Here is a 13,334-nt window from a genome sequence, read left to right on the forward strand (position 1 = left end):
ACATTTTTTTTTTTTCACATATCCTTTTTATTTATATATTTTTAATAAGGTTTTTTCAGCTTTGTTTTAGTTTTTACCTCGATGGACTATTAGCATCCCTGAAAATTGCATGCCACAAACTTAAAAAGCCATGAATATACAATCACTGATTCCCTGTCAGACTTTATTTGTTTATATCCTCTGCCCCTTTGCTTCCATGTGTTTATATACACTCTTTTCTATTTCATGATTCCTGAACATGCAGCCACCTCTTCTACTGAGTTCTTTTCAACCTCTTTCTTTTTTGCCGTCAATTTCTTCACAGAGGTTATGAAAAAATTCTATTAAATTCATACAAAGTCAGATTTATTAAATTGAACTGTAAATCCCCTCATTTGGGTTTCATTCAGTCAGTATTTGCTGACTGGATGAGATTTGACCTCCCGCTCTGTTTGCTGTGTTATGGTGACCTGGCGCTTGAACACACCGCAGTTATCGATTTGACTGCAACTTTAATTTGTTTATCTTCTCTTCCCCCCCGAACCTTTCCTCGGTTCCCATTGTGTTCATTGAGGCCAGCTCGGTGCCTGAGAGTCAGAGCGATGAGCAGAGGGAGGGGGGGGGGAGTCGAACAGTCCTGACGTTGCACAGCAGACACAAGGACGACTCCTGCGTACGAGGTGAGTGTCTGTCGTGGCAGAGTTTCTCTGTTCTTTTCGGCCCCTGTTGTCGAAACCCTATCGTCCTAATGTGTCTCATTGCCACGCTGATTTGATTGACTGCAGAGTCTCAGGTGAAATGGACAAAGTGGCCACAAATAGACCGATCGTACGTCATGCTGGTTCCGTGCAGCAGCTAAATTAGTGATAAATATTCAGGGGAAGACGAACGGCTAGTTTACTGCTTTGTTTTCGAGATATCGGCTGCAGCCGGTCGAAGCGCTTCAATGCCGGGGGAAAGGGGAAAGAGTAGGAAAACATTTTTATAGTGTTGTGTTTGATGAAAAGGGAAGTTTTTGGGGAGGGGATTCACTATTTCCCTCTCCTTTCTCCCCCTTTCTCCCCCTGGCCTCACCTCCCTCCTGCACATTAGTAAAGATGTATTGCAGGAAAAGAGGGAAAGGCTCAGTGGAGGAGGTTGGGAGGAGTCTTTCTCTGGTGTCTTTTTTTATCTGTCTTTTTGGAGTATGCTTGGCGGAAGCTGCAGGCAGGCAGGGCAAAGGCACTGGAAGACTAGTGGACCCTTCAAGTTGCCTGACAGGCTTTATTAGGGGGAGAAAGAAAAAAGGGAAAGACAGAGCGAGGGCGAGCATCACTCATCTCCACTCCCCCTCCCAGCAAATGAGAGAGCAGCTCTAAATCATGTTGCTTATCAGTGCTGTTGTGCTGTGATGTTGCTCAGGCAGAGCCCAGCACAGAGCAGGCAGCCTTGTGGACCAGCATTCAGACCCAGGACCGGCCGAGCCCTCTCAGACCTGGAGACAGTCACCCAGCCGCGTCTCTCGCCTCTGCCTCGCGCCTCCCTCACTGACATGTACCCAGAGGAGAGCCGGGGGTCCGGAGGGGCCGCCACTATGGACTTCCTGGAAGGGACGTATGACTACGCCGCTCCGACCCCTGCCCAGACTCCCCTCTACAGCCACTCCACCTCTGGCTACTACTCGGCTCCTCTGGATGCCCACGGACCACCTTCTGATGGCAGCCGCCAGTCGCTGGGCAGTGGGCCTGCCAGTCCTCATGTGTACGTGCCCTCCAGCCCACGACTCAGCCCCTATATGCTTCCGCCCAGCCACCACTACCTGGAGACCACAGCTCCATCCGTGTGCAGGTGAGGGAACACACATTTTCTTTATCTCTGGAGTGTATAGACTGAATCAACAGATATGAATCTTTCCCCTGACGTGAATCTTTCTGCTTCTTGCATCCAAATCCTCTGCTGTAATTTGTAGGACGTTAAATACTCTGTGTGCAAAGTCACCTCCTGGGTTTGTCAAAATATTAAGTGACTCTTCAGATGCGTTTTTTTTGTGCGGCACAATTATCTTTCTCTTTTTCCCCCCCAAATGCAAATTATCCATTGAGCAGCAGTGAGCTTGTTTTGACTAATTGATGTTTATAGTTCCTGATTTTTTATTTATAGGCTCTAGGACACAATATTTCTCCACAGCTCGGTTTATTATCTTTTAATTTACAAATTAAGGTTTTGGCACCGTGTTCAACCCTCACTAAACAAAATTACATAACCGCGTTGTGTTTTCTTTTTTAGCGCGCGCTTTTCACATTACCATTATCTCTATAGAAAGGATCAAGCTTTGCCCTGGTTTCTAATTCCAGAGATTAAGGACTTTGTCAGGGACCTTGAGAAAGGAACAATACGTAAGAACAACACAAGTACAGATTGTTTCCTGGCTCAGGTGGAAAATAGCAGCCGGCTCTCGTCTCACCCACTTGTTACACTGGAGTGGTAAATGTCAGAAATGATCTCCACTTAATTACTCCACTCTCACCTCTTCTGGTGCAGTTTATTCAGAAAGCATTTCTGACCCATCCTCCAGCTCTTTTCATGCTGGACAAACAGCCATTCTTCACCATTTCTGGACCAGCATTACAATTCATAGACATTATCACGTCACAGAACTATGACGTTTTGTGTGAAATGATTTGGGATGAACTCTGTGCCTTGGTGCAGGTCCAGCCAGCAGCCAGTAACCCGAGAGGACCACTGTGGCCCCAGGGACGAGTGCTACAGTGTGGGGGAGTCGGGGGGTGCAGCCGGAGCCGAGGGATTCGAGATGGCTAAAGAGACGCGGTTCTGTGCCGTGTGCAGTGACTACGCCTCCGGGTACCACTACGGGGTGTGGTCCTGTGAGGGCTGCAAGGCCTTCTTCAAGAGGAGCATCCAGGGTAGGAAGAGTACAGGTGGATCTAAATCATTAAGTGTTGTTTGTTTGTTAAATGTCATTTTACTATATTGTTTTAGATTAGGGTTTAAAAATAAATGTATATCCTGAAGCTTAATAACAGTAAACAATCCCTCCATTAAATTATCTATATTACTTAAGGACCATTATGCATATAGGAATACAAAAATGTTTTCCAATCAATTTTATTTATATAACTTAATATCACAAAAAAAAAATTAATTTGTTTTATAATATAGTTAAGGCATAAAAAAGAATTATCTGGCCCATGTGAAAAATAAAAAGATCTGCTAAAATAAATGTTTGGTTATTAAAACATGGTGATTTATCATTGCAGATGTTTATTAGACTCAAATAACCAATAAAACTGGAGGTCAGTGTTGGTCGTATGAAAAGAAAGAACATTTATTCCATACATTTTGACCCGAAACCAGTAGCTTGAACAAAAGGAGCAGAACTGCTGTATCATATTAATTTTTTATTAGTTTTTTTTCATTCGTGAACAATCTGCCTTTCCCCTCTTGTCTCACATACAACGTTGGGCACGTCGGCCTCTGTGCAGTACGGAGCATCATCTGCTGAGTCATGTTTGTGATACGCTGCCTCGGCACGTTGATGCAAAGTCTCGAAACGAGAAGACTTGTCATAAAGAAAACCAGCCGTCTCCATGGCGATGACAAAGCCAAGATGCCTCCATCTCAGATTAATTTAAAAATGGGAATACAGTGTCCCCGGCTACTAAATAACCTAAATCTAAACCAGCACTGGAGTGAGGAGCTCCGACTAATAGATTTTCTTCCATTTCAGGTCACAATGACTACATGTGCCCGGCAACCAATCAGTGCACTATTGACAGGAATCGGAGGAAGAGCTGCCAGGCCTGCCGACTCAGGAAGTGTTACGAAGTGGGCATGATGAAAGGAGGTGCGTAGAAACAGTTTTACAAAACAAATGAAAATATGCTTTTGAAATTTCTTTCAGTTAGTATTCAGTGTTTTTGAAATTCATTTTTGGACCTATTGCTTTTCCCTTTTTGGTTCTAAGATTGCTTTTCCTTTTCCACAGTTAAACTTTCAAACAAGCCAATAATTTAACGAATTCCTCTTAGTTAGTGTAAAAGGAATCGCCTTTGATCATCATGGCGCGTTGCGGAGAGGATTGGCACAAACCCAAGAGTACTGCTGGATGCAGATAAGCTTGAGACTCTAACTTTAACTTGACCTTGAGATGATTTCCTCTGAGCACGACCACTCATTAGCACACTCCCACATCTTTCTCCTCGTACCACCCGACTCCCACTGGCTTCCGTATAATCCACACGACTGGATTCTGAACTTGGAATCAGATTTTCGGTGAATCTTATTTTGAATGGAGCCTCTGCTGTGTCTTCAAGGTGTGCGTAAGGACCGCAGCCGCGTTTTACGGCGTGACAAACGGCGACCCGGGACTAACGACAGGGATACGGCCTCCAAGGACCAGGACCACAAAACAGCGCCCCTCCTGGATGGGAGGAAACGCAGCAGTAGTACCGCAGGAGGGAAATCATCCATCGCGGTGATGCTGCCTGACCAGGTACTGATTCACGTGTTTTCATTTATCCTTCTTATTGTTGGTCAGGAGGAAAATCTGGCTGGCACCAGATCGGCCCACTGGGAATCATGACCACTCCACCAAATTTCTTGCCTGTTAGTGGTCAAGTCAGTTTTGAGCAGCAGGTCAGATTTTCTTCAGGTGAAATGAACTCACGTTGGGTCTGTGTATCTGTTGCGTTCCCCAGGTGCTCATCCTGCTCAAGGGAGCCGAACCCCCCATACTGTGCTCCCGTCAGAAGCTGGGCGAGCCCTACACCGAGGTCACCATGATGACCCTGCTCACCAGCATGGCCGACAGGGAGCTGGTCCACATGATCGCCTGGGCCAAGAAGCTGCCAGGTATTTCATAGAGGAGCAACGAAGGAGCAGTTGATGTTAACTCCTTTCTAACACAGTTTTCCATTTTCTAAGATTTAATTTTTATTTAAAATAAATGCATTTAATTTAAGCAAAACCCACTCCTGATTTTTTCACAGAAAATAACTTGACAGAAACTACATCTGCATGTGGGACTGTTGCCTTCACGCTATAGGCACCATGGGAAAATGACAGATCAGCAAAAATATAGTCTGGTCATATTTTTCATTTCAGCATCTGACATAATTGCAGCGGTTCCGCCGTAGATTGCAAAAGTACAAGTTAAATCATTCTCATGCATGTGTGATATTTTCTGTACTACAGCTGCACTGGACCAATAACGCAGGGTCTGTCTTTCCCCCCCCCAAAAATTTCTATAATTATTCATAAACAAACAAGGTCCATTAGTGTCTGATTCCAGTGCAAAAATAATAAAAAAACATTACATTTAAAAACTAATGATTTAAAAAACATGAAAAGAAGAAAACGGAGAAAAAAATAATATGTAATGAAAAATCTTATCAAACTATTATCATGATATCAGATCGTCGTCATCAGGTCGTCAGTGAGATTGATGCTATAATATCCGGTGATTTAATTTGAAATGGTTTTGTGTATCCCTGCAGCTTTTGGAAGGGTTATTCATAAATATCTTTCCCTGTGAGCAGAAACATGTGGGCATAACAGCTTTTTACTGGAGCACCGTGACATTTATCGCTTGTCTCGTCTAAAGCAAGAGATATTTTTCAAAAACTCGGAAAACGCCCACCTCTCCTGAACATTCAAAACCATATAGATGATTGTTGTTTGACTGGAAACGGCAAGGTGATGAGAGACCTTTATCCTAGAGGTGCACACGGACACACACACACACACACACACACACACACAAATGCAGAGCCATTACAGTGATGGTAATTACAGTCATCAGCTTTGAGAGGATTGTTTGGCCATTCTGCTGGCACCCCATCGAGCGTAAATGCAGTATAAGACACATCTCCCCCCCACACACACACACCCACACACACCAACATGCTCTCTAAGGGAGTAAATCCTGACTTTGAGGTATTATAACCTTCTGCGTCACTAAAAGCCCAAAGGCCCACAGTTTTAATTGCGAGGGGTCCCAAACAGGGCGCATGGGGGGGCAATGGGAGTGAAGTGGCTGTAATTACATATGGATGGAGACAGCTGAGTGCCGGTGATAAGGCTTCTTATGTGAGCAGGAGACATTACCGATGGTTTTCATTTGAGCAGCCGTTCCCTGCCTTTGCGTATTTAAAATGTTGTGCGTGGGAAGAAGGTGCACGGCAAACATTAAACTCTCAGGGTGTGAATATTTAACAGCTCATAATGGTGAACATCCACCGGTCGACATAATCAGCTCTGATAAATCAACACTTATCAGATGTTTTTTTTAACTGGGGTTGTGTTTTTAGCTGAACATTTTGATCAACATCAAGGAAAGTGACACTTTTTTTAAATTCTGGATCTGTCCCCTGATCTTGATCCGCACCAAACTTTCAGGGGTTCCTCCCTGGCTCATACCATCCCCCCACCCCCCATGTTTTGGTTTTAAGGGGACTCTCCGGCCTCTGCAGAGGTTTGAACTCTACCGACTGAATTCATATTGTAAGTGACAGTTATTATAGAGCTTTTTGTTCAAATAGAACAAAGAAAGAAAAAGTGTTAGGTGTTGTCTAGTGGTGGTCACGACAACGTTTGGTTGGTCTTGTTGGTCGTGATCATTCTGCTCCCTGTCCCTGACTCAGCCGGTTCTTTCTTCTCCACCAGCGAAGAGTTGGTGCCACCTTGAAACCAGTTTTTCCAGCTGTGAAAAAAACCCAAAGATCTGGTTTGAGAGGAGCTGCCGGCGTGGAAGAGGGATAATTCTCGCTGTGTGTGTGTGTCTCTCCAGGTTTCCTGCAGCTGTCCCTCCACGACCAGGTGCAGCTGCTGGAGAGCTCCTGGTTGGAGGTGCTGATGATCGGCCTCATCTGGAGGTCCATCCAATGCCCTGGCAAACTCATCTTTGCTCAGGACCTCATACTGGACAGGTTAGCGAGGAGAAATACTATTTTTTTCATCATACCTTGGCCCCAGCTTTTCTTCCCCACCTCTCTCTCACTCTCACAGATGATCAGTGTGACACATCAGCATAGTAGAATTGTTTCCATTTCACACGTCTGCAGCCACATCTGACATCGAGCGAAAGTCTAATTAAAAGATCCCCCGCCGAGAGGAGAGCAGCCTCTCTCTCACCTGAAAATGCTTGCTCGTCATTACGGTGCTGAGCCGGCGACCTGGACAGAGACTTAATCAAAGCCTCAGTGCAAGGAATGATGGAAAAGGGAGGGGGGGGGGGGGGTTATGGGAAAGGAGGCGAGGGGAGAGAGAGACACAAAGAGAAGCAGGGAGAAATGGCTGATTTCCTCTTTGAAGGAACAGCCTCTTCCCTCCATTTCCCCTCATGTGCAAAGTAAACAGCTGGACACGCCGCAGCATCCGCCTGAGAGAGAGAGAAGCTGGAGACAGACGGAGCTCTTACCGCCTGATGGGCCTGATGGCCCCATTTGATTCAGACGTGTATTACAGAGCATTATCTCTAGAAACCCGGTCTCCGTGTGAGTGTGCTCACCAATTGGACATGATAACTAAAACGCTGCGGGTCACGGTTGACAAATTCCCTTTGGCTCTCTCAAACCACCGGACATTATCCATCCTTCCATTACTTTTTGACTGGGCCGACCAATAGAGCACCGCGCTGATCAGTCCATTAGTTGTTTATCTTTTTTTTTTGCTAGTTTGCTCCCCCCCCCCCTCAGATGACGAACAGGGGAGAAGGAGAAGCTTTAAAAATCGGACTTTGCAAACAACCTGTCTTCTTTCCTTCTTCCCTCCAGGAACGAGGGGAACTGTGTGGAGGGCATGGCCGAGATCTTCGACATGCTGCTGGCCACCGCGTCCCGCTTCCGCACCCTCAAACTCAACTCGGAGGAGTTCGTGTGTCTCAAAGCGATCATCCTTCTCAACTCGGGTGAGGCCACATGAAATACCAGTGAGATGACATTAGTGGCCCAGCTGCAGGAGCCGGATGAGCTTGTGATGGGTCATCAGATAAAAGCTGGTTTTCTCTGATATTCTTGATTTGACATGTGAGCGTTTCTGCGTTCCTCCTCCCTCAGGCTCCTTCTCCTTCTGCACCGGCACCATGGAGCCCCTGCACAACACCTCGGCCGTGCAGGAGATGCTGGAGACCATCACGGACGCTCTCATACATCACATCAGCCAATCAGGATGCCCCGTTCAGCAGCAGTGGAGACGGCAGGCCCAGCTGCTCCTGCTGCTCTCCCACATCAGACACATGAGGTTAAATCATATTAGAAAAGACATTTTAGCATATTATTAGATTATTTTAATTTTATTTAGTAGGCTGCTTAAGCCTGTGTTTATTCCCTGCAGTGATTCTTTAAGGAGCTCAAAGTGTAAGTGATTCAGAAAGTGTTAAGTTTCCTTTTTGAACAATAACTGTTTTGCGGGACAGCTGTTTTATTATGAGATGTGTTTCCTGAACATTAGAGCATGTAGAATTCAAGTGTCTTTTTTAGTGAACTGCAACAGTGTGTCAGGTAATGATTTCAGCTCATTGAGAGGAAAGTGCAATATAAACTTCAATTAAACAGATTATTGGATAAAGCAGCTAAATGTACAGTCAGAGTATTAAATAAAAACCTGAACACAAAGCAAGAAAAGGGCAAAACTAAAACATTTAAACAGGAATAAAATCAACATATTTAAAGTGTTTTTTCCAGGTGTTAATGAAATAGTAAACGGACTTGCGTCTCTTTTGTTCCCCTGCAGCAACAAAGGCATGGAGCACCTCTACAGCATGAAGTGCAAGAACAAAGTGCCTCTGTACGACCTGCTGCTGGAGATGCTGGACGCTCACTGCCTCCACCGCCCCGCCACACCAGCTCAGTCCTGGCTCCAGGCGGAGAGAGAGTCCTCCCCCGCCGCCAGCAGCATCATCATCGGCGGCGGTGGGGGGGGTTCGTCCTCGGCCGGCCCCAGTTCAGGACCCCAAGGCAGCCTGGAGAGCCCGGGCAGAGCCGGCACAGGTCCGGGCGTCCTGCAGTACGGAGGCTCCCGACCCGACTGCACCCACAGCCTATGAGCGGGGGGAGCCCTTGATACAGATGATGATCACACCTGAGAATGAAAGAGGTTTGGGAATGAAAGAATAAGCAGCTTGCTTTGAACTCACGTAATGAGATTATAATTTATACATCAAGTGATTATTGTTTTTATGTTGTAGTTGTTTATTCCTTCTGTTTCAATTCGAGTCGATCACAGCCTCTGCCTGTGTTTCTCTTACAGCTTTAGAGTACAGCTCAGTGGCGTCATATTGTGGCTTTTCTGTTACTTACGGTGATTTTCAAATGACGAGCAGCTAATTTTTTGTTTTTCTTCGCCTCGACCAAAGTGCACTTTGTCTGGAGTTTAAGGGACTGTCGGGCATTAGCTTTACTTTTACACTTAAAGGACGATTACACAAAAACTATTATAACTGGTTGAAAACAATATGGAATTTATTTCCATTGTTAAGACCAAATTATCAGGTATAGAGACGTGCGCCCGTAGAATTTGAAATTTGATTTGTTTGGGGAAGAATTTTTAAATAATGAAATAACTAAATATTAAATGAATTTGTTAATTATTAATATTAAAAACTGCATGATCAAACACGAGAGGACTGGACACTGTAGGAAGGCGAACTTTATTGTTGGGTAACTGTTTGTGTATGGTAGGTTTTGTTGTCTACTTTTTGTGTGTGTTTCTGAGCTAAGTTGATGCCTCTATTTGTCTTGATGGACATTTCAACCACACAAAAAACTACATGTTCCAGTTGCCACCACTTCTACCCTGACAACATGTGATCAGTGAAGAGGCTAATAAAGAAAAAGATGCAGGTCCAGAGTCGTCTTCACGTGTCCTGTCTGCTCTGTTCATGGAAAGCCTCCGTGCATGATCCGAAAATTGGATCTGGCCGCTGTTCAGCTGTTCAGTGTAAATCCAGTCAAACCTGACCTGTCATTAGTTTAACTGTACTTCAAAATAAAAGCCTTGATTGGGATTGTTCACCACCATTCTTCTCTACAGTTTACCTAACATAAAATAAATCGCAGAATTAAATAATTCATGTTTTATTATTTGTAAAGAGAGTATTCTTAATGAAGTCGGCATTAGCAAACTGTACATACATAAATAAGCATTTTCATATTTCATCATTTTTTTTTACAGATTCTCTCAACAACGCTGCAGAATAATCGGCGCAGTTATTACAAAGCACACACAGCCATGTACTAACACACTACCAGTGATTGTTTGGCTTTCTTAAAATCAGAGGACCTTCAAGTTGCACGCTCAAACAGAAAGATATAAAAAATAACCACCTGCATTTTAAAAGGCATTTCAACAATAATATACAAATCAGTTGGTCTTTAACGACAGAGCTCGCATGTTGTTTTAATTTAAAAACTGAAATTAAAACCAGGAATACAAGCCTCAGCTTCTGGGGGAAAGAAGTCGGCCATCTTGGCTGGACGGCCTCAGTGCAGTACCTTCGTCAGTGCTGTAGGTTCAGATTCTTCATTTCCAGATTCAAGCCGGTTCTTTTTTGATATGTGAGCAGCAGGAGACAGGAAGCCGTGTTTCCTCCTTCCTGTTGTGTTTTTCATGTGTGTTTTGGGAAGAAACTCTTTGCTTAACTGCAAATCGGTACCGGTGCAGTAGTTCACACTGGTGGTGCTTCAGCTTCATCATTACTAAAAATCCACCAAGTGATCGAACACTTAATAAATAGTAGCAGCACTGGGTATCGTGGACAAAAACCATGGTCGGCTTTGGCTCCCAACAGAGTATATAAATAGTGCTTTGTGTTTCATTGATTCCTCAGAAACATGGTCAAATTATATACACATATACAAGTTAAAACAACGTGAAATATTTGGATTTTTTTTTTTGGGGGGGGGGGGGCTCTCCAGAGGAGGGTCCGTCAGTCTGGAGGGTTGTTTTAAAGGGTTGAGGTGATTTCAGGAGAGCGGGTGTGCAATGTTGGTGAGAGACGTCTTCATGTGGTCTCTGAATCACTTCATAATGCATTTGCCCCCCCCCCCAGCAGAGGAAAGAGTGTGTGGCTTTAGGGCACGAGGGGTGATGAGGAAACATTCAGTCAGTGGAGAGTCCTTGGCAAAGCAGGTCTGTGTGTTCAGCTGCTCCTCATATGGGCGGAGGTCCGTTGGTGTAGCGCAGCATGGGGTGGAAGGAGCGGGCGAAGTTGTTGGCGTAGTGGCAGCTGTAGTCCTCCTCGGTCATCGGCACCAGGCAGGCCAGGCCGATGAGGAGCAGGAGGAGTAGATGGACGGGGAGCGCGGCCCTGAGGACTCGCAGCAGGAAGGACTGACCCTTCGAGGGGGAGGAGGACGAGGAGGAGGAGGAGGAGACGCCATCCGGAAGGTCAGAACGGGAGGAAACGCAACCAGCGGCGCCTCGTGATTTGCTCCGGCTGCAGGAAGACACACAAACACACAAGTTAAACGCAGCAGAGGAATCGACCCGAGTTCGTTAGTATTTGCAAACCACTTTTTTATTTTTTTATGTACAATGGGAGGTTCCTCAGTGAAAAATGCTCCAACCCCAGGGGCCTGAATCAGAAAGAAAGGATCAACATGAGGCTGTGGGGAACTGAGATGAGCACTTTTCACTGTTTTCTGATGTTTGCAAATACTATTTTACTCATGTCAGGCAAAATAATTAACACACGACAAACAATTAACAGGAAGGAAAGAAAAAAATGCAGCAAATAGACCCGGATCCAGCCGGAGGAGGAAAGACAAGAGTCACAAAGTCAAACACAGACAGACACACACACACACATAACAGGCACAAACACACTTAAAGAAGAGATTTAAACACAAGCATTTTGTAAGTAGCCGACCGGGTCTCACTGGGGGGGGGGGGGGGGGGGGGGTTGGAAAACGCTCTGGGTTTAGTGCCCAGTGTGTGAGAGTTCAATGCCACGTCTCATTCCCAACAGGAGCAGGAGAGATGCCAAATGCATCTCTGGAGATCGTCTCCGCTAGAGCCAAGACTGGAGGGGGGGGGACAGCATGTTCTTAACTCATCCTCACTGCGGCTGGAGGAAGGTCAGACAAGCCCGACACCCCCCACGCTCGTCCTGCAGCTTATTTCATTCAGTCCTCCTTTGTCTGTACAGACTGTCTGTTTACATAGTATGGAGCTTGTGCTTTAAGGCCCGGCGACCTCTCCTGCTCTGTTAGATTTCAATTTATTAGAGTGTGATTCAAACACTCGTGGTGAGACTAGTTTTTTTTTGTTGTTGTATTTGGTTTTCTGATTCAAGGGCAGTTGAATCAGGGAGGACACAGTCAGAGGGGAGTGAGTCTAATGGTCTGGAAGGAAAACAAAGTGGGAGTTAAAGTAGAAGGTAGAAAAAAGCCTCAGGAGCTAAAGCATCGTTTCCCGCTTTAAATCTCTGGAGAGACTGAAACAGGAGAAAGGAAAACAGAGCCAGTGCTGAGGGGGGAAGTCACTGGGAGTCAGATAACGCCATCTAGCGGGCGAGGAGGGTTCTACAGGGTCCCTCTGAGAAGGGAGAAGCAAACAAGTGGGACCAGGCAACGTTTCATGATGCCGTTGGAAAAAGAAGCAAGGCAAAGAGAAGCAGTGAAATCAAACATTTAAAGGAGAAGGGGAGCGGCCTGGTGAAGGCGAGTCCCCACTCGTTTAAGAGCTGGTTACATGGTCTCTAGAGTGAGGGAGGATCATGTAAAACTGAGCTACCAAGCCTTAGGATTGATTCGTTAAAACCGTCCAATGAGTAAACTGCGGCTGGCTTTGGTGAATTGAATTTTTTCCGATGAGTTCAACTAATGAAAATCAAAGGTTCTGATATCAGGCGTAGCTTTGGTTCCATCATCCTCCCGCGTTTCTAGAGTCCAGGAGAGAGGTACCTGTGGCGCGGGCCGCTCTCAGGGGGTCCACGGTGGGCCTGACTACTTTTGCCTCGGGGCTGTACGGCGTAATGAGCAGGGGGGGGGAGAGGGGGGTAAAAGAAAGAAAAGAATGGTTCAGTCAAGTGCAAATAAAGACCAAGCTTCATGATGAGAGAATTAAAAAAAAAAAAAAAAACATAAAAAAGAGACATAACATCGCTAGAGAGAGAATCATCGACAACCAAAGAGCAGCAGCAGAATCAATGATGGTGAAATTGACTTTACCAAGAAATCTGGCTTCTCAAGACTTAACGCCTGAAAAGTCACGTTACAAGATTAAGACATTAAATAAGTTATTTACGATAAAACTTAAGATACCATCTACTCATCTTTATCGTGTGAAAACGAAAAGCCAGGTTTTCTTGTACATTTTTTAAACAGATCAACGTGATGTGGGGGTGGGGAGGGGGA

General features: G+C 45.3%; 2 protein-coding genes across 4 annotated transcripts in view; one reads left to right on the forward strand and one right to left on the reverse strand.

The window, feature by feature from the left end:
• The first annotated feature begins 538 nt into the window (after positions 1 to 538).
• On the forward strand, positions 539 to 9,982 carry esr1 (estrogen receptor 1). Of its 3 annotated transcripts, XM_062411116.1 has the most exons (10): positions 539 to 659; positions 1,381 to 1,806; positions 2,668 to 2,897; positions 3,707 to 3,823; positions 4,293 to 4,471; positions 4,677 to 4,830; positions 6,767 to 6,905; positions 7,752 to 7,885; positions 8,034 to 8,217; positions 8,710 to 9,982. In XM_062411116.1, the coding sequence occupies exons 2-10, from the start codon at positions 1,511 to 1,513 to the stop codon at positions 9,020 to 9,022; spliced, it is 1,746 nt and encodes a 581-aa protein (XP_062267100.1). In that variant the 5' UTR covers positions 539 to 659; positions 1,381 to 1,510; the 3' UTR covers positions 9,023 to 9,982. The 3 variants fall into 3 exon arrangements, with proteins under 3 accessions (XP_062267100.1, XP_062267098.1, XP_062267099.1); XM_062411114.1 differs by lacking the exon at positions 539 to 659 and having other exon boundaries at positions 1,370 to 1,806; XM_062411115.1 differs by lacking the exon at positions 539 to 659 and having other exon boundaries at positions 1,370 to 1,806; positions 2,668 to 2,882.
• A 54-nt stretch (positions 9,983 to 10,036) lies between these two features.
• syne1a (spectrin repeat containing, nuclear envelope 1a) overlaps positions 10,037 to 13,334 on the reverse strand; it is a 106,325-nt gene continuing 103,027 nt past the window's right edge. Inside the window, exons 144-145 of the mRNA XM_062412002.1 lie at positions 12,882 to 12,940; positions 10,037 to 11,413 (exon numbers count right to left, since the gene is read on the reverse strand). Of these exons, the coding sequence (XP_062267986.1) occupies positions 11,128 to 11,413; positions 12,882 to 12,940 (345 nt within the window). The 3' untranslated portion in view covers positions 10,037 to 11,127. The remainder of the gene's footprint in view (positions 11,414 to 12,881; positions 12,941 to 13,334) is intronic.

Source organism: Platichthys flesus, chromosome 18 (assembly GCF_949316205.1).
Source record: "Platichthys flesus chromosome 18, fPlaFle2.1, whole genome shotgun sequence".
NCBI lineage: Eukaryota > Metazoa > Chordata > Actinopteri > Pleuronectiformes > Pleuronectidae > Platichthys > Platichthys flesus.